This window comes from Acanthaster planci, linkage group LG16 (assembly GCF_054643075.1).
Source record: "Acanthaster planci isolate LZ-2023a linkage group LG16, COTS_SCS, whole genome shotgun sequence".
Lineage (NCBI taxonomy): Eukaryota > Metazoa > Echinodermata > Asteroidea > Valvatida > Acanthasteridae > Acanthaster > Acanthaster planci.
Genome location: NC_141792.1, coordinates 13690414 through 13711522, shown reverse-complemented (window position 1 = coordinate 13711522; position 21109 = coordinate 13690414). Strand labels below are relative to the sequence as shown.

The window sequence follows — 21109 nt, the reverse complement described above, 5'->3', positions numbered from 1 at the left end:
CTGGTGTGCGATTAGCTCTGTATGTACAGACGTGGGATTCTCCCATCTCCCAGACATCAAACGTTCGCTGGGATAGCGGCGACACGCCCTCCTTCTCAATTCTTTATATATGCATTACTGATGTCTTGGAGGTTGTTCTTTGTTATTTTAATTAAGTTTCAATGAATACACAAAAGGTTTACTTAAGCCTTACCAGTTGCAGAAAGCGCAATTGCCCTCCAACTCCAACTTAACCTCCACGTGCATGGGGCATGGTGGACCAACGTAGGCTATTAACTTTTACACTCGCATTTAGTGGGTTGGAAGTCACTCACCAAATTCTTGACGATGATGTCCAACTCTCGCTGCCTCGTGTTCCTTGAGCCTGCAGTGTCATCACATCGGTTCCAAATGTACAACGTATCCATTGCACCTTGTATTGGAATAACAACCATAAGGTTTGAAGAATAAGTTGTTTCATTTCGAACTTTTTGCAAACAAAATAGGCATCTCGAACTGGACCGTGCGCTCGCATTCCCAACAAGCTCAGTCTCGAACCATAATCAGTTGTAATCTCACTTATAAACTTATTTTAAAACTATCTAGGCAAGTACCAAATTTTAACCTAAATTGCGGGTGGGAAATGCATTTTTAAGAATATGTATAAATGTAAAATACGCAAAAGTAAATGCTGAATTACAACACAATGCAAAATTAATTTGCATCATTGCGCTGTAAGTCTAAAAGACAAAAATGTATCTATCCTTCCTGACTTACATAGCTGAAGTAGACTGTAATCGTGTGTTTACTGAAACAATAAGAGAACAAGGTTTTCGTAACTGTATAAAATGTTCATTATGCTTGGGTGACGAGCTTGGAACGCTTCAGTTTACATATTACTTTAAAATTTGTTGATACTTTTCAAGTGTAGTAAATTGTACCCGTTACCATGGATACTGTATCATAATAGCACCTGCTTTTTTCGAATTTTTCAAGACCACTGTATTGAATTACAAAGACACTTTTGATTGTGCTTTTATATTTCATTGCAAATATTTTATTACACATATGACTTTCCCACATGTACACAGATTTGTAAATTGCATTATTAAATATGTACTCCAGCTACAAACACCTTTTGTTACTTGTAAACTAGCAGCTTTTAAATTGCAACGAAAGAATGGAATTTTAAGAAAAGACGGTGATATGTGAAATTGAAATGACAATCATGTAGTAAGGTACTAACTTGGTTTAGCTTTGAATAACATGCTGAAAAAATAATTTGCGACATTGCTCAGGGCATATTTCCAGGAACTTCTAGAAAAGCAGATTTCCTTAGGTTTTCCCAACATATTGCATCCACCAGCCAAAAACTTCATTTCTGCTTACAAAGAACACCTTCAAGCAATATAGCTGAATCAACTTAGGCCAATGTAGTAAGTAGAAAAAAATCCTACTTATACTGTGGATAGATTTTGCCAGCAAGAGAAAGATGCTTGTGATTTTCCACAACACAGACATGGAGAAGTACAATGAATTAAGCAGCAATGCTTGAACTCGCTGAACTCACTGTTATATTTATATTTCCTAGGCATGAAACCTCCAGGTCATCGGAGCCATTATAATTGGAAAGTATTTTTGTGCTTTATAGAATTTACCTCATTTTGGCTTACTTCCTGATTGCATTTCAAAAGATATCACTGTAAAATGTATAAATTATAACCACATTAGATGGCATGCTGCTACGAAATGAAACAAAAACTGCAATATTCCTAGTTTAGATTTGGCTTTAGTCAATTTCCATATAAGTCAGGATCCTGAAAGTAACTACAACACCTGTAATAACGAGTTTCAATTCCTTGTTTGTATTTGATGTGTTCTCTGAAAATAAGGGCTTTAACCCTAACATTCCCCAACCACACAGATGTAAACAGTAGTAAAGCGTTTAATTCTGTGGGGATAGGTCTGGTAGGCCCAAAACAGCTGGCTTTTGCATTGGGTTTGGCATACCTTAGAAAAACGAAGTCCAACAGCCTCTGTGCACAAAGTCCCATATAGGTGTTAGGGCCAGCAACCCTTGGGGGTTAGGAATAAGTATATTTGCAATTCACAATTGATATGAGATTTTGAGTGCTCACATGTATACTTATATCTCTCTTGTTTTACAAACTAACAAAGTACTGAAACTAATGACCAAACAATTTAGACATTTCTCAGGTTGACTAAAAGATTATGGAAATCAAACAAGTCCACAACTGATCTGATCAATGAATGAATTTCAAATGTACCCCGTCTCTAGTTTTAGTCAGTAGTGTGTTTTTTTTCCTTGACACAGATGTATGCTGAACAAACGGACATCTAAAAAAAAAGACGGTCTGCTCAGTCAAAAAAAAATTCCTATACAACCAGAATAGCCCAGTTTGGAAAATGTCTTTATTATATCACGAATAGTTAGTAGTAGTACTGTATAGTGAAGACTGGTTGTCCAGCTTGATTAATTAATTGATTAATTAATTTTCTACCGTAATGTGTGAAGCTGATGCCTAATAAATGCTACAGCAAGGTGATGGGATATTATTCCATGTAAAGTGTATCTGTATGGTGGCTTGTGACTGCCAACACAAAAATAAATAAGTAAATTCACAGCAGCACAGTGACAGAACAAGGTTCATTATTTATACAGGAATACAATGGAAAAGACAAAAGCTGGAGGCCTTCAACTATTGTTCCTGGAACTATACCACTGTTTCTGTGTAATGTTCGCAGTGCATGACTTACAATACTGACCATACAACAAAGTCCTTTTCCTTTACTCATTCCTTGAGGAACATGAGAAATTAACACTGAATCAAAAAAATATGAACCATCCTACGTTTAATTTCTGAAATCCTAAAAAAACTCCAAATGATCTGCATTTGGTTTTCCCTGTTTTTCAGTCATATGATGAAAAAAACCACAGAAACAAAGGTGTGAATTCAAGGTATGAATTTCGAGGTTGAATGCTTTCTTAAAAAGACTTTCCTAAAGAGGAAGTTGATAAAATATAACATCTCCAAACGGTGTACAAGTACCTGCCTGAAAGGTTATAGGCTTGTGTTGGAAACGAAGACAATTATATACACGCCTGCATGAAATTCAATACAGGCAGTCAATAAGTCACTTAAATTGATTTTGTAAAACATACTTTATACATACAAGAATTTGTCTTTTGTTCAAGGCAAACAATGATATACATTTCTAATTGTGACAAACATTTCCAAGTAATAGATCTCCATATATCAACTGTAATACAGTACTCCGGCTGCACGAAAAAATGTGGATTGCTTCCGCCATTGGCAGAGAAGGTGTCATTGTTAGCACGTACAATGGATCCAGCTAAGGTCATTTATTGGCAAAGCGACGGTCACACAGGAAAAATCCATTGGGACAAGTTCCACACAAAAGCGATTTTGTGAGGAGCATATCAGCAGGATGTGAATACCTACCAAGGCATACACTCAAAGCTCCCCAGAAATCAGAAATCTACGAATCAGTGTATTGAAACTAGCACACATCAGCAACAGAAAAAGTTTCACTTCTACAAAATTCATTGATAACCGTTCTCTTCAAAATATTATGTGGAAGGAGATGTACCAAACACTGCCTCATACCTGGTACTGTCTCTGTAATCTTCTTTTAAGCCCAAGTTACTGACATAAAGAAGGACATTACAATGTCAAAACACAACCAAAAGATTATTTTTACAAATAAATTGTACAACTTATTCGGCAGCCATAAGTACAGACGGGTTTTGTCTGCATTCAGTGTTACATCAAGTTCTGTGTGAAAGTGTACTTACATATACCAACATGAATACAGTTAACGCACTGGCAGCAAAGCATAGTTAAGACAGAACTTACTTGTTGGACACACGGATCATGTCATGTAAAATCAATAAGTATAACATAACAGTAAAGTGCTAGTTAATACCTTGAAATAAACCTGGTCTCTGTCAGTAACTTTAATCAGACATAAAATCTCCAAGTCTGAAGACATTTTCATTGCGGAAGGTGATTCACTGGACATTTATATTGTCAATAACATAATACTGATATTTTTTCACCAGTGTATGTCACATGTATAAATCACACATAGGTATGCATCTCTCTTACTGAAACATGATTAAGTACTGCTCAGATTTTAGAGAAGAAAAAGCTTATTCCATCCTCAGCTTTTCCTCAGCTCATTTCTTTCTACTTCTTGACGAACCTGATCCACTGTGTCCTGAGCCTGTTTGTTTCAATGATGACATATCTGCAAAATATACCCAAAGAGTTTTAAGAGACCAACCCTTATATTTTGTGTTTAGACATTCATCTGTGTGAAAAGCTAACAACCTCAGTCAGTAGTAAACAAGTATTTAAAACGTCCTGCAAAGGGAAAGAAGTGGTTAGCACAGCAAGCATCACTTGTGGAGATTGACAACCAAATGACAAAATTAATTAGGAAAAAATGGACACATTGACAACTCATCATGCCTATTCACTGTGAGGAATGTGAGTAATTCAATTCCTTGGGTTTTAAAAGACCAGATCCAACCAACAAATTGTCTGAGGAAACATACGGTCTGGCCAGTGGCATCTTTTAAAAGGTCACTCTAGCGGAGTCGAATTTTGGTTAGCGTTTGATTTCATACCCCAAGCAATAGTTCACTGATTTTCAATTATGGGGTTTAAAGAAAATAAAAACTGATATTAGAGTTTTTCAAAATAGATATCGAATCTGATTAGAAACTGAAAGACAAATTGTTTGAATTGGATCTGGACATTTTTCAGTGCATTTGTACAGGTGATGACTGTGTAGGAACAACTCGTGGCAAACCATGTGTCCTCATTTGGTGCAAGGTGTGGTGCAGACGTCATTCTGTGAGAATTCAAAACACAATGAGCACTCAGTTAAAGATCTTACTTCAGGAATAACAAAAGTTGGGTTGAGCAGGTTAATCATTTCTGCTGATCTTCCTCAAGGGAACCTGGGCTGAAGACAGAACGATCACCTGTCGTAGGTCGAAGGTTGCACAGTAAATAAAGAAAAATACGCCCATGATCAATCAATGCTCTCTGAAGACAAAAGCCCATTTAAACAAAAATAATGAAGTACTGGTCAATGGAAAAACGGGAACTTTGAATACGGAAGGTGACTTTGAGTATGAGAGGATAAGTTAGAGTAGATGTTAAGAATCTGAGACACATGAAGACAGCATCTACCAAATTGGGATACCTGCATCTTAAACTGGACATAAAACATAGTTACATGAACCACATCCTGCTGACGACAAAGTGAGCTATGGTCATTAACTCTTAAAAAAACAACACACTTGTTACATGTCACTGTGCTTATCAGTATAAATATCAGCAGGTTAAAAGCAGGACTGCATAAAGAGTGTGACAAGGATAGACAGACAGACAGAGACACAGACAGAGAGACAGACAGACAGCAACACATTGTGACTAATGAAGGCACAAAGTATGAGTCTCAATCATCAGCCTTCATCTATGCACATACAACAATTTTAACACACAATGAAACACAGCCAAGACTGTGTAGTCGGCAAACAATGTAAACTAAGAAGTGGAGATGCATAGTTTGTGTCTTGTGCAACGGCAGCAAGCCTACTTTTCACTGATGCTAATCCACTCTGCTCTCTGGATGGATGGTCAGAGGAACCGCTACCAATGTGTAGAGAGACTGAACTCATAACTGATAAAACACCTGTCATGTAAGCAATTAATTAATAGATAATAATTAACAGGAGCCAACTGACAATATGCCAAAATACATGTCAAAGTAGAAATATTTGTATTAAATATATACAATAAGGGTCTTTTAATTATTTTGTTTGCACAGACTGTAGATGAAAATTATTTCAACTGCTCCAGTTTGAAAGTGAATTTGTAGTTATTAGTTACATTTTCTTCATTACTTTTTTGCAGGTTGACTTTTGGGAAATATGTGGACACAATGATGATTCTATGTAAAAATGTGACAGCATGGGATTGTATTGACAATCAAGCCATAATTTCATCCAGTTTTGTTTTTACAAGTAACCTTTTTGTCTGTATTTCCAACATCTTAATGTTCCCTGGCTAGCTGAGTTCAGTCATGACAATGCTTTGCAGCTCAATAGTGATTACTCCCCTCATGATGATTGATTGCTTGCAGATTGATGTATCGAGTTTAGATAGAGCACTTGTTTACTGTATAATGATGTAATTTGAAATGTTTTAATATTTAAGGTTTCTATAAAAACAAAGGCTGACAAAGAATTAGGATTATAGAACTGCGGTAAAATTAATATAATTCCTGCAAAATGGAGGGTCACGATTAGGTTACTCTGGAAATCTTTCCAGTAATGCAGCAGAACTGCAAGAAGCAAATCAGATTTTAAAAATTGCTGATGACATGCTTGATCTATTGACACACTTAAAAAGCTTGATACATTAACAGCGCAAATTCAAATTTCCTGTTATTTTTCCCCGACGTGTTAATCGCTTCTTGACATCATTGTAAAGCACCATAAAAGATCTGTTCCATTGTTTTCTATTGGTGATAATTAATTGACTCTACAGGTGTTTTTATTGCATATTAGTTGGCAGCCACCATCACAGCAAACCAGGACTTACTAGCGCTGCTACGAGGTCTATTCAGAGCTTGGTAATCCAACTCCACATTCTCAACCGGAGGAAGACTTGTATTTCTAGCGTCAGATCTGCTACCCGTTTTGGCTTTATAGAGAGGGTAAGAAATGTGCACTTTGACCAAAACAAAAATTGGAAGCTGTATACTAGAGAGAAACAGTCATTCTGAAGGAAAAAGCTTCCACTTAACTTAAAGCATGCACTTGAGTAAATCTTCTCTAAGAGACAATGTACAACATACAAAACCTTGGTTCCAAAATGCTTGGCTAACAAGATCTGGTCAAAATCCATCATGTTTAGGTTCAGGTATGGAACTTAAATTTGTTAATAAGCCTTTTTTCAAGAGCAACAACTAACCAACAACTTGAATGATTTCAACAAATCTTTAACCATTTTCAGAGTTGTTACATGAGCAGCTCACAACACTCTCACAAATCTTTGGTTATTTGCTGCTGAAATCCTTTTGATCACCTACTTTGTCTACTGCCTCCTGTGTTTGGCCTACTCAAGGGAGGAGACCCAGAAGCCTTTGGTGCAGGGGGAGGGGTCATTCCACGACTACTAGGTCGCCCCTTGGAAGAGATGGAATCACGAGGAATCTTGGGTCGACTGGCAAAGGCTAACTCATACTCACTCCTGCAAAATAAAACAGTCCATTTCAAATTGGATCTACGCTGTGAAGTAACTTGAAGCAGCTCTGACTGAATGGACATGTTTTGATTCCTGACGGATACTTACATGTACTTTGCGCTACTTGGTCCATTGGCACTGTTTACTGGTTTAGTTGATGGATTTCGCACTGTTTTGTTGTCCTGTCATGAAAGAAAAAACACCACAGTATTCAGGTCAGTGTTCTAGCTGGGATCATGTTAGTGCCGGGTAAATTTTTGGATTACAAAGCATAGTGAGTGCAGTTCTTAATGCTTTCTGATGCTTAAAATACGATCTTTTTTCGAATTGGTACATTTAAATTTTCAGTAATATTTCAGTTCATTTTTTGGAAAATCCATGCTGGATGGCACAGCCAATTTCAACCCTGAGTGTTGGGCGGAAATTTACAATACCAGGTGGTGCCACCCGGCGCCGTCCACTGTGGCTAGAACACTGATTCAGGTATTGAAAATCTTTTAGCAAGATAATTCAACTTGATATGGTTATGGTTAGCTACATCATCCATCCAGAACGGCAGTGTTACTGTTGAGCCCATCATAAGTCCTCCTAAACTTCATTTCAACTCATCCAGTCATAAAAGTCAAGTCAAAACTTATTCAAACAAAGAGCGATTGTATCTGCAGCTGACGTTGAAAAGAGACTTCAGATGTCAGACATTTGATTTGAATTGTAATGGGCCGCACTAAACGTTTACATTTTACAGGTCTAAACAAGCTTGACAAAGTCAACTCTGGAAGTATAACAATAACCTGACTCACCACAGTTTCTCTTGAAACTGTCTTGCCTTTGTCAAGTTCCAATTCTACAAGAAAAAGGTGAAAAGTTGTTAATAACTTAGGGTTGAAGAGCAAATGACTGTTCCTTCCAAACAGAATTTACAAACAGTACAATCAATATATTAGGATTTAAAACAAGAAACCTCGGCAAAAAGGAAAAAATATCAGCATCACATCCAGATTACTGTCTTCACCACAAGCAGGTAGGAATTGGACATGTGTTATTTTCTACTCAAAATACATAAAGTACAACAAATGCAATTCCCTTTATGAGTGAGAAACCAACCAGTCATAGTACTTCAACCACAGTGCCTTACCATTTGAGTCTCCAGCTGCAGCGACAGCTAGATGTGAATGTTGACTGCTATGACTACCACTCCGAGTTGGTGGTCTGACAACCTAGCAACAACAGCAAACCATAGTAACAAGAGTCATGCAACAGGAGGTATACTTCCATTCTCACAGATAGTCAGATAATGTATTCTTCTTGTAAATCTTAAAGGTTACACTGGACTGGAAGAAAGCTTCGGGAAAGCTTTTATGTGCAGTTCCATAATAAAGGCAATGAAAAGAACACATGGAACTTCAAAATTGGATTTAATTAGATGTACCAAATGACTATTCTGGATAAGTGACTAACCTGTTCATTGGATTTACTGCCTGCTACAGGAATGCTGAAACAAAACGAACAAAGACAGAAGTTTGAAAGTATGGATTATACAAAAATATCCTGATAATCCCAGTCTGGCTTGGATGATTCTGACAGAAACTAGATGGACTCTGATGAGACTTGGAAAAGTGACAAATAAGATAAAATGAACTTTTCAAAAACACATGGCAGACAACAAGAAAGACAAAACACAGGCAAATACTTACTTCTGTCCATCAGTGACATCGACGGCTGAGTGTCGCTCTGAGGCAGCTGACCGTTGCACTGAGGTTGTCGCAGACTGGCGTTCTGATTCTGGTCTTGAAAATGGCTTCTCATCCATCGCAGCACCCTGAATATTGACAGAAATGAAAACAAAACCTCAACAAATGGCAACACAACCCCTAAAATTCATGTCAACATGCTTGACATCACAGACAGCAATTCCTGAAACATTCTCAAACAAAAGGGAAATTGTAACTCTGAGTCAGTGATTTGAAGGCACCCTTTCTACCAGAACGCTCCATTTATGACAGGTGTTTTGTGCCATTATAATGAATGTCATTTAGACTTGTCTCCAGTCCCTTGTCTGTATTCTAGATTTCAATTGGAAATACCTCACTGGACCAATTTTTATAGAGCTGCCAAACAAAAAACTTTGCTTTAAAAATTAATGTACGAAAAACCGCTTTTCTTTGGATTTACACCAACATTCTGAAAATTCAGCTCAGGACAGAAGAGCATGTGAAAAATACATTACATGTGCCGCAAAACAACAGTAACCAGACAGAAATCACTAAGAACTATAATCAGAACAGGACACACACAAAGATTGGGAGTCACAGAGTCACACAGATAAACAGCACAAAGTGTGAGAATAACAAGTTGACAAATTACATGTACCAGAAAACAAATGCATCCATTTAGTAAAGAATACTCTTAAGTAGTTCAGGAAACCAAACAATTCATACGTTATTACGTCATTAAAACAAAAGACTTTCTGGGATCAAAAGTGTCACGTGATTAAAAAATGTTACAGGCATGGCTGGTATATACGACACCATTACAAAGAGATTGTTAATGAAATTTTTTGTTATGAAAGAATAAACTTGACAAACTTTAGTTGTGAAAAAATCAAATAATTTGTACCGTGTACAATATTGGGTAAAAACAAAACAGGTATAGTTGTTACTCTCAGGGTGAGGGGTTAGTTGCTTCCATAATAGCTGTTTTACTCAATGTCGGTTACGTTAGGAACATATAACTTGAAATTAATAACACTGTACACGGACATGTTGGGTGGAATCACCAAGCAAGCCTGAGTGGGCGGGAAAACATGCAATATATGAATAATGCATTAAATATGAATAATGCATTAATTGTCCATTATGACAACAGTGAAAGGGAAGTGTAACACATACAACATCAGCCATCTGGGCTGTAAAATGATACACTGGAACATATATAAAGGTACGGTTAAAGAAACTTCCATGCTTGATTGGGTAATAGGATTTGAATAATGCATAGATATGAATAATGCATAAGCACAAGCTTAATGCTACCTTGTCCTCAGAGAGGCAAAGATATTGAGCATTGGTCAGCATCTGGAAATGAATAACCGGGTTAAATTAAAAACAATACGCAGGATTTGCCTCTTTGCACAATTCTTTCAAAGCCAAAAGCTTTTATTTCAAAGTTCTGTTGACCAAACACTAGATCAAACATTTGACGATGTGGGGCTTATGAAGCATCATGACACATGTGTTAAAAGCTACAATTATTACCAACACACTGCCATTAATCACTCACAGAAGATGAATATGGATGAGAAAACAATTACAAACACACTCTGGGCAAAAGAGGGGAGGTCAGCGGGTCACTCACAGCATTTCATAATTATAAGAGCCACACACAATGTAAAAAGATATGAATAATTCAGCAAGAATGTAAACATTTGAATAATTTGAGAAATACATGAATAATTCATGCCTATTATGTTCCTTACCCCTAGATACTCTGTACTGAGCAGTTTCTCTCCTGCTAATTCTCCTGGCTTGGCTTTAATGGCTTCTGCTTTGTCCAAGTCTGCTTCCATTGCATCTTGGTCTTGATCCTCCTACCAAGAAGATTTCAGACTGTTTAACAATGATTAAACACTGTAGCAGGAGTTGTCTCTAGCAATGGGTAAACATATCCCTCCTGGGTATGTACTCTACAATATCCCCCCGCCTCGTTCCTCTGCCTCCTGTTAAACAAACTACTTTCATTTCTTAGTCTTCTCTTACTTCTCCTTCTTCTTCCTCTTCTTCATCGTCTGATTCAACATCTTCGGTAACGACATCTAAGCCCAAAATACAAAACATGATTTCATTGCAAATACTCACTCATACAACCCACCATCTCAATCTGCTCATGCAGATGACTGTTTTGTTAATTCTAGCAGTGAACTAAAGACTTTCTCTTCTTCATTGATTCCATTTAGTACAAGTTTCATTTTCTGCTGTTCTTAACTTCTGCCAATTTTAACACTAATTGCTCAAGCCTGTAGATAGTATGCCTTTTGATGGGTTCTCTCACAAACATCCTTGGTTCAAATCTAATTAGAACCACCATGCTGGTTAGTATGTTGATGTTGTCATGCATAATTTGAAAAGACTTTATTCTCTAAGCTTAGCATACTAATAAAGACTGTCTGTCAGTCCGTACCTGTGTTTAGTTGTTTGATAATGAAGTGAATCTGTCGGTTCATCTCAGGTGTATCCTCCTTGATGAAACATTTCAAAGTCTCCTCCATCCCCTAGAAATAATGGAATAATCCACATTAAATCAAGCTAAAACGCAATCACTTATGCCAATATTAATTAAATCAAACCGTGATTACGATAGGAACATCCAGAGCTAGAAACACTTATGAGACGTTCTGTCTGCATTTCCTTGAAAATGGCATATAAACCCTCATCCTCATAAAGCATCCATTCAAAGATGGAATTTCTTACCATTGCCTTTGCTTCTTCTCTTATTTCTTGCACAGAAAGGATGCTATACAGGGTTCCATTAACATATGGACGGATCTGTAAGAGTAATGGAGTAATAATAAAATGTAATATGAGTAATTTTCTACCCAGAAAGGAAAATGAAACTTTATAAAAAGCATTTTTATGAAAAATCAAAATGAAATACAACATCAGGACTCTTGCCCAAAAAGCAGTACAAGCAATAACAACAGCCAACTTATTGTTAATCCTTCCCCAAGTCCTGTGGCTCTCTGTGGTCAAAGAATCCAAACCAATGCCTTTTCCTGTAATGGTCAAGGCCTTTGTCTCCTCAATGACTTGAGATACTCGGAATCCCTCACCTCTTGATCCTCGTGACCCAACAAGTCACTCAGAACCTTCAGTATGTTGGCTTTATCGCTGATGCATTTCGTCTTTCCTACAGAATGTAAAAAAATCACATCACAAGAAGATTGCATTCTGTGAAATCTTCTTGGGCACGATCTCCAACAATTTGCCAAATACTAAAATGTACATTTGTCGAAGTGTTGACAAGAAATTGGAAGAATTTCTTACCCGCTGTTCTGAGACACAGGTTCATCAGAAGAGCCACTGAATACTCCAGGGTATAATCAGACAAGGAGTCACTATCCTCTAGCACACTAATCAACCATTTGATAATTCCTGCATTAATCATTGATGTTTGTAGATGACGTCTATGGAAGAAAAACAGGAGGAATTCATCAGTATTGAAGTTGAGACATCACAAGACCAGACACAAGCAACAGTGTGGACAATAACAAAGGAATGATTTTGTTGCAGTTCATTTGAATAGCTTGTGGCTTGAACTCAGACTAGAAGTCTTGTGTTGGCCTTGTGTGGTCTTATGAAGGTCTTAAAGTGCTCTTGGCTACAACACTGGAATTAATATTTCCCTAAAATTTCCAAACTATACAAAAAAAGAGAAATCAAAACCAAAACTGGCTGTCTAAAATCCCTTTACAATGGACACTTTTATTAGATTTTTAACAGCAACACCCTGTTAGCAATAATTCTCTTCCATGCACCCAACTTTGCAGATTCATAAAGCTCCAAATTTGACAGCAAGTAAAGTTGACTTACTTGAGGCTGAGTTTCTGCAATGCACCTAGTACATTCTCTCTGGTGATAGGATCCTTGTCTTCTGATTGCAAGGCCATCTGAAGGATAGATACAAGATTCTCATTCTTCCCAAGATAGTTCCTCCCTGTCAGGAAAAGATGAATTCATCATTATCATCCTCATACCTCCATCTCATAGCCTTTTCCCTTTTCGCCTTTTCCCTTTTCGCCTTTTCCCTTTTCGCCTTTTCCTTTTCAGCCTTTTCCTTTCAGCCTTTTCCCTTTCAGCCTCTTCCGTTTAATCTTATAACAATTATTTCCAAAACATAGCACCATCATCTTCAACATAACTATCACTGTCATCACTGCATTCTTCATTTCCTACATTTCTTGTCTTCACTGATGAGTAGGCAAGAATCTCTGGGGAACATCAATTTTTCTTACTCTCTGCCAAAGCAAATTGAGAATTTTGCAGTCCCTACAGTTTTCCCTACTTTTTATATAAACTGAAGGTGTTCATATTTTTTTTTTCCCAGCAAACAGGCGTCGCATTAAACTTTGCAAAAATGCCTTTATTCTGGAATAACTTCCTTCCACATATTTAAAAATTGTTTTCATGAAGGGAATTCAAAGCACGACTCTACCTGATGAGAGCGAAGCAAATGCATTGAAGAGTCTAGCCATATACTGCTGTGTCACCTCATCACCAGACTTCAGTGAATCCATTACAGCATCCTGTGTTAAATTGCAAAAGATAGGATTCAGACCCTAGCAAGAGGGTTGCTGGTATCAGTGTTTCTATACTCAAGTCTGTTTTCACACAGGCATTAATTTGCTTACAGCGTGGATATGCTATGTTCTACACATCCTATCAACTGGAGGTCAGTAAGTTAAGGACTGCAGGTTATTCAAGAGCTTTCCCTATGTTCAATGTCCTTGGTACGTCCTAACAAATAATACCCTACGTTCAGTGTCCTTGGTGCATCCTAACAAGTCATGCTTACGCTATGGTCAGCATCCGCGGCACATCCTAACAAATCATGCTTACCCTATGGTCAGTGTCCTCGGCACATCGTAACAAGTTATGCTTACCCTATGGTCAGTGTCCTCAGCACATCCTAACAAATCATGCTTACCCTATGGTCAGTGTCCTCGGCACATCATAACAAGTTATGCTTACCCTATGGTCAGTGTCCTCGGCACATCCTAACAAGTTATGCTTACCCTATGGTCAGTGTCCTCGGCACATCCTAACAAGTCATGCTTACCCTATGGTCAGTGTCCTCGGCACATCCTAGCAAGTCATGCTTACCCTATGGTCAGTGTCCTAGGCACATCCTAACAAGTCATGCTTACCCTATGGTCAGTGTCCTCGGCACATCCTAGCAAGTCATGCTGGATGTAGGCGGCTAGTACTGTATCTCTCTGCTCACCAGGTTCACTCCGTGTCAAACGCTTCAAATACAAGACAAAAACAACAACTTGAATTTTTGACAGAATCCAATCTGTTAATACAAAGTACAAACCTCTCTAAAGAAAACGTCTGACTCACCCATCTTAGAGCTTGTAGCAATAGTTCTCGTTGTCTAGATGGAGCATTGATCATATCATTTTTCACTCTCTCGTAGTCTAGTGATGGTAACAATGGTACATCCTCCTTACTGTAATCCAAAGTGCAAACACATCGCACCAAATTAGTGATTCTACTTTCAGGGAAATCTTGGACTAAAAACTGACCAACAGTGCCTCTGTAATTGAAGTATGAACAGCTTTTTGTCACAAAGCTCCCACAGCAAGTACTATTTATGGAATTCAATTAAAGTAAATTTGCCCTGTAAACTTGTGCAATATACAAAGCAACAGAGCTACTTACACTGTATATGAGCAATGAGCTTGCAATTCCAAAAACATGTATTTCAGGAATTGTTCATGACACAATGAGAAATGTAATGCTCAAGAAACAAGTGAGTGAAAATAGTGATCACACTATACAGAATGCAACTGCACTTAAAATTAAAAGAACTCATGAACACCTGATACAAGAAATTATGCTGAGAAAAAAATGGATGCGGAAATATCAAATCCATAAAGGACATAATGATACAGATAAAAGTATTCTTCTGTGCAGATGGCTGACAACTACAAAAGAGGTTTTATCATGTCAGATGGCAAATGTTAGAAGTAACATTAGAATTTGATGTAAAAAGAGAATGCAATGTTTGGATAGTGTCTGAAAGCATGATGCTCCGATATGCCAGCTAAGCAGTGGATATAATGAACAGTTCATGTGATTAAATACAAAGAACATTCATGAAATGAAAAACATTCACAACAGCAGAAGAAATTGCTGATAAAGTACCATCAGAGGGAGAACATTGGAACACATGAGGACTGATTTACCTTCTTTCCTCAGGAATTGGACTACATTGAGGGAAACACAAAGGGAATATGTGGACATGCATCACCATCATCATGCAAACAAATCAAACAAAATAATCCATTAGAAAATGAATCCACTGACCCCTGAAAATATAAAAGAATGAAATCATTACAACAGAAATTGTGCACAATATCATATCTCCAATTATTAAATGAAAGACCAATAAAACAACACTACCAGTTCCAATAACCCCCACTGTAGATAACAGGATGATTTCATATCTGAATGTGATACTGAAACGAAACATACCACAAAAAATGCCAAATTCATATTTTCAACCAAATTGCTTATCTTTAGCTATTATTCTTGTGCAGTAGTGTAGAATTAACATTATTTCACAGTACCTTGGAGGTGCAAATGAGGCACGGAACATTTCTCCAGCCTAGGAAATAAATAGAATAAAACACTACTAATTGGCCGAGTTTTTGATCAGACAACTTTTACCACACCAAAACTTGAAATTCATGTATTAATCGATTAATGTATCGTGATCTGCAAATACTTATTTCTTTCTTGAACCAAATAACCATTTTTAACAACCTTAGCATTGGAATTTATGAGCTGATAAAGGTCAAAGTTTGAAATCTGAATTCCTAGAATACAGTATTTTCAAGACATGAGCGGCTTTGTGCATCAGGTTTAAAAAACGAAAGCACAATGATGTCTGATACAGAATCAACAATTAACTACACAATCAAGAATCAACCACAAAATCAACTTACGGTGGATGGTCTGTTGACATCCACAGATTCACGAAGTTGATTGGAGAACAATCTCTGGCAAACCGTCTGTAAATATTCTGGTGTGACCTTGAATGGCACAAAAACATCAAAAACATAGAAAATATCAACTAATCTTTTTAAAATGATACAAGAAATTATGCAGCAATGCACATTAAACCAGTCAGAGTTTCAACCAGAGATGTATTTGAGTCCATCACAAGTCCCTGCTAGTCCCTGTAAGTCCACCACTCGTCATTCGGTCTTGCGCCAATTCACAAGCTGCTCAAATAAGCTGTGACAAAGGCATTCATTCGTAAGGACTTATTTATTATTTGACTGGACTTTTGACTGGACTTGTGATGGACTCGAATACACCACTAGTTTCAACAGTATATGTACATGTATTCATAATCTACACCCAACAGATTGTATTGAACCAAAGATGACATTTTCACACAATTCTATTACTGATGGTAATGCAATGAAATGTTGGTCTACTCCTCAGAGATTAAGATTTTACTTTTTATTTGTCAACAAATAAAACTATTACACTAACCCATGATCAGCTGCATTGATAAGCAGCTTTCAGATTTTGTATAACGAATTAAAGTCAGTGATTTGAAAGTTGCAAAAATTGGTCTTTAGATAACTGCTTACCGGATCACCATTGATACAGCTTTCTAAAGAGTCGACAAGCTCTGCAGTAATTCCTATCAAATTGTGGTAATCCGCCTGAAAAAGAAATAAATAAGACCTCTGACCTCAACCACAATTCTACCCTCTACAAATGTCAGCATCATTCCTGGTAAGTTGGGGAAAGTGAACATTAAATAGCACTAACATATTGTGTTTTTTGTCTTTTGGCATACATGACACACATGGAAAGAGGAAATGAAATAAAAACTTCCACTCGAAGTGAAATATCTGAGATTACCTGCAACTTGTTGTAGCGTTTGATGTAAGTCATACATCGCTTCTCTGCCTCCACCAAGTTCTGCTGTATTTGGTTCATTTGTTCCGCATTTTCTGAATATAAAATTATAAAAGTCCTTTTAACAAGAGAAATGCCACATTCCAAATGGGAGGAAAACCAATTCATGAGGAAAAACTAAGTCCATGTATGTCTCAATTATAGATTCGGTCAGAGTTTCAGATCACAGACAAAAGGCAGTCCTCTGGCCAACCAACGTTGCACCCCCCAAAAAAAATTCATTTAACAAAAGAAATCTTTCTGTCAGTGACAAGACATGTACTTACTGTTATTTAGGTCTTGCTGTTTCAAACTCAGTCAAGAAAAGCAAATATGTAAGTGGGACATAAAAAAGAGACACAATTTGGTTTGTGACTCTCGCAACTTGTCTCTGGCCTTAATCTCTGGCCAAAATCATAAATGTAACACTGTACTTCTCAATTATGAGAACGAATTTGTGTGGATGAAACAAAATGTTTCCATTCTGCAAGACGAGAGTGTATTCAAAATGAGGAATATCCAGAACAGTCTGCTATAAACTAACAAGATAGTCATCTCATATGGTCAAGGATACATAGATCTCAAACAGCCTAGGCTGCGGATGGGCTGGCAATGTCAACATCAAAAATTTCTCCAGACGAATCTGTAAGTCTGGCACCCAGGAGTCTTGAAACAGTTCCTTGTAGGAAGGGTGCTTAGTTGGGTCTGGAACAAATGGAAGGGCATAGAACGGTAGAAATTCTGTGGTTTGGCTCAGCACAGCTCCACGCGATTCCAAGAAGGTCTTGAAAGCTAACATGGAGTCCTCCACTTTGATCTTGCTCTGAGGAATTAAGGATCAAGAGAGAAATGAAATTCTTGCTGATCAAATTCAATAATGAAGGACACTAAGCTTTATCTTTCTGTGCTGTAAGGATGAATTTGGAAAATAAAATTTCACAGAGCCAACACTTTACAAAATGGCAAATGGACTGCCCTATTCTCTAGATTGGAACAAGTCATATGACAAGGACATAGATGCCATTTGTACACACCACTCTCTCTCCTCTCCTTTGTTGATTATACCTTCCATCCAACAACAGGAGGTGACATATAATTTATGCCGATGTTTTGAGTGTGCAGTAATAACATTTGGGCTTGAACTATTTTCATGAGTCGCAGAAACAAAATACCTCACCCTTCATCTTTTACTCTTGAACCAAACGTTTGCTTCAACAGATAGTTGGTATCTGATGGGGTAGATTAGCTTCAACAGATATGGTCACTCACCTGTTTGCCTGTGGTGAGTTGGTATTTGATGGGATAGATTAGCTTCTACAGATACGGTCACTCACCTTTTTGCCTGTGGTGAGTTGGTATTTGATGGGGTAGATTGCAAAGTAGATACTAAGATAAAACTCTAGCTTCTTGCAGACAGGGTCATTGGCCTTTACACTCTCAGGAATGTTCTCATCCCAGAGTTGGAAGAACTCCTTACGGGAACCAGCTTTAAAAAGCGACAGCAAGTTGGACTGGAAAAGATGAAGAAACTGGATATAAGATTCCAAGTCTTGAGACAGTGGCAAGAAGTTGACAAAGGTATGGGTCAGGTTTTGATGATTGGGAATAGGATGAGGTAAGATTGACTTTTGGAGTGATTTAGGATGCAATGGGATAGGTCATACTGGATTTGGGTAAGATGGCTTGGGGTGGTTATGTGTATTTGGGAAGGGTTAGATAGACTGAACCAATCCAGATGAGATTACTTGAATAACATACATGTAGTATGGTTTGCATTAGCAGATGAGGTTTGAATTGTACTGCTTGAGCTTCAGATTGAGCTGTTTCTACCTCCAGAGGGTACAGGTGGCTAAGTGGTTGTAACACCTGACCAGAGGGTTTGGGGTTCAAGTTGTGGCCTTGGGCAAGCCACTAAACTCCTGTTTGTCTCTCTCCACCAAGGAACAAAATGGGTACCGGCATTAACTGGGAAGTAACCTGCGATGAACTGGCACCCCAAGAGAGACATATTCTCAATTAAAGCTTGCCCAGGAAGCTGGAGTTAAACACCAGCCTGACGAGCTCAGAATAGACATGCTTATTCCTACCTGTAAGTCCTTCTTCTTCATATCCCATGGTCTCTTGGGAAGAGGTTTCAAATGTTTACCTCTCTCTCTGGCTTCTGACTCAAATGATTTCAATGTCGTCTTGAAGCTGCAGAATTCTAAATACTAGTAAAAATCACAAAATTCAAAAGCATCAAAACTGAAAAGGTCTCTTGTCAAGATAAAATGTATTTTTCTTTTCTGACAAACTCCTCTTAACTGTACTCACCTCTTTAACAATGGAATTGAGATCATCTTCAAATGCAACCAGGGTGTTCCCCGATGCTCTATTAGATCCCATGATGACTGATGATATTCCACACTGATTGAAAGCTTTAAGCCAACATTAAAGTGTGATGAAATACTCTAACAGGGCATTTTGGCTGAGATTCAAACCTACAAAATCCAATCAAAATAAAGAATCAAAATGAAAAAGTAAGGAATTTGAGAAATTCTACTCTGCTGATGGGGGGGGGACCTACAATGCGTCACAAGATCATAGCCAAATGTAACATTAGAAGCAATATAAGTCGAGTCCTGACCACTCAGACTAACATGATTAACCCTACAACTGGCAATGTACGCCTACGCCCATCTGCCAATGTGAATATCATATTTTAAACAACTGAAAAACTAACGTCCATGATGGTAACATAGTCGCATGGTCCCTTATTAAGTTATTTCACAACTCACTGTGAAACCAATCTGACTTCAATACTGTAAGTGGTGAAATTAGGCAGTAATAGCGCACCTCACAACTCGGAGACTGTCCGTAAACTCAGAGAAGTCCCTCTATTCAGGGACAAAACCAGTCCCCCAAAAGAGGGAATTTCCCCGAAAGGAGGATAATTTTTGTCCAAGTGGGCTTGAGAAGTCTAACATTGCCGTGGGGATCCTTTTAATGCCATAATTGGATTCAGCAGAAAGAGACAGCCAAGGCTGCTGTTTGAAAAGTATTCTACCGTTTACTTCTTGAACTACCAGCAGAAGTATGCAGTGGGATAGAAAAGGCAGGGGAAAAGACCGTATCAGAACAATTGTTCTGGACATCAATTCTTTACATACATGTACATGTAGGCCTGTAGCTAATTGAGTGGCATGGCACAAAGTTCATAAAAAACAACTTAAATAACTTATACCTAGTGGAACATATGGGAGAAAAAAATTGATAACAGCACGTGGATGTATGTTTGACACAAGCCCACTAGGGACAAAATGTCCCCTTTTTAATAAGGGAACTAGTTTTTGTCTCCAAATAAAGGGACTTCTCCAAATTTAAAAACAGTCTCTGAGCTGTGATGCGCTCTTCGACCTGTCTACTGTTAGTGACCGGACCTGGCGACTATACGGTCACAGACGTTAATGAATGCAAGAGTGAAAAAGATCATAGGCCTATAATTTAAGGCATGTAACATGTCAAACAAGTTGACTTGAACAATTGCCCTGTAAATTATCATCATGTGTAAAACATTTCTCTCGCAACTGAAATTTAACAATATCATGAAAGTAAAAATGCTGGTGTTTACACACTCAGTATCACCCACATTGTTGCCATTTACAAATATGGCAGAGTGGCTGACATGGCAGACACCATACAGCCATACATGGAGTATCGTTCAAATAGACAACCAATTTTGTAACGCTATCTAGCGTGACAAGCGTCCTTCGTTACGGAAATCAATCATGCATGGCAATCCGCTATCACTCAGCTGTTCGATGATGGACATGCTGGACCTACTCATTCTGATTTAGCATGTTTAGGCAAAGTTTTCAACGGTTTCTCAGAAAATCTACACAGAAAACAGTGCCCTACCCTAAAATCGGAATTCTTACTAGTGTCATCAATGGCCAAAGGATCGATCCAAGTTCAATGAAAAATAAATGAAAACTAGACTGCCTCGAGTCGAATTGACAAGCAGCCGCAGAGAGGGATGCATACATGCAAAGGCATTCGGATACAACCTCATTCTCAGTAAGATAATTTATTGTATGTTCGGTTTGAAAAGAACCCTTCGGCTCTGTGTAAAAGAGATTTTCCGTGGTACCC

The 21109-nt window shown here is 37.9% G+C and overlaps 1 protein-coding gene across 12 annotated transcripts; it reads right to left on the bottom strand.

The window, feature by feature from the left end:
• Positions 1-1007: 1007 nt before the first annotated feature.
• On the bottom strand, positions 1008-21050 carry LOC110978959 (lisH domain-containing protein ARMC9-like). 12 transcript variants are annotated; one of them, XM_087147207.1, is made up of 32 exons: positions 20876-21017; positions 19292-19458; positions 19066-19188; positions 18313-18489; positions 17553-17801; positions 17266-17281; positions 16943-17034; positions 16666-16740; positions 16009-16095; positions 15631-15668; positions 15247-15267; positions 14399-14507; positions 14203-14301; positions 13491-13581; positions 12869-12992; positions 12323-12462; positions 12109-12185; positions 11750-11824; positions 11460-11550; positions 11039-11094; positions 10759-10869; positions 10316-10357; positions 8981-9105; positions 8745-8778; positions 8422-8503; positions 8087-8130; positions 7395-7468; positions 7132-7292; positions 6642-6743; positions 5635-5730; positions 4927-5014; positions 1008-4272 (listed from the first exon to the last, which is right to left on the bottom strand). In XM_087147207.1, exons 2-31 carry the CDS (start codon positions 19361-19363, stop codon positions 4962-4964), a joined length of 2736 nt encoding a protein of 911 aa, XP_087003333.1. In that variant the 5' UTR covers positions 19364-19458; positions 20876-21017; the 3' UTR covers positions 1008-4272; positions 4927-4961. The 12 variants fall into 12 exon arrangements, with proteins under 12 accessions (XP_087003333.1, XP_087003331.1, XP_087003329.1 ...); XM_087147205.1 differs by lacking the exon at positions 4927-5014 and having other exon boundaries at positions 20960-21050; XM_087147203.1 differs by lacking the exon at positions 4927-5014.
• Positions 21051-21109: the final 59 nt, after the last annotated feature.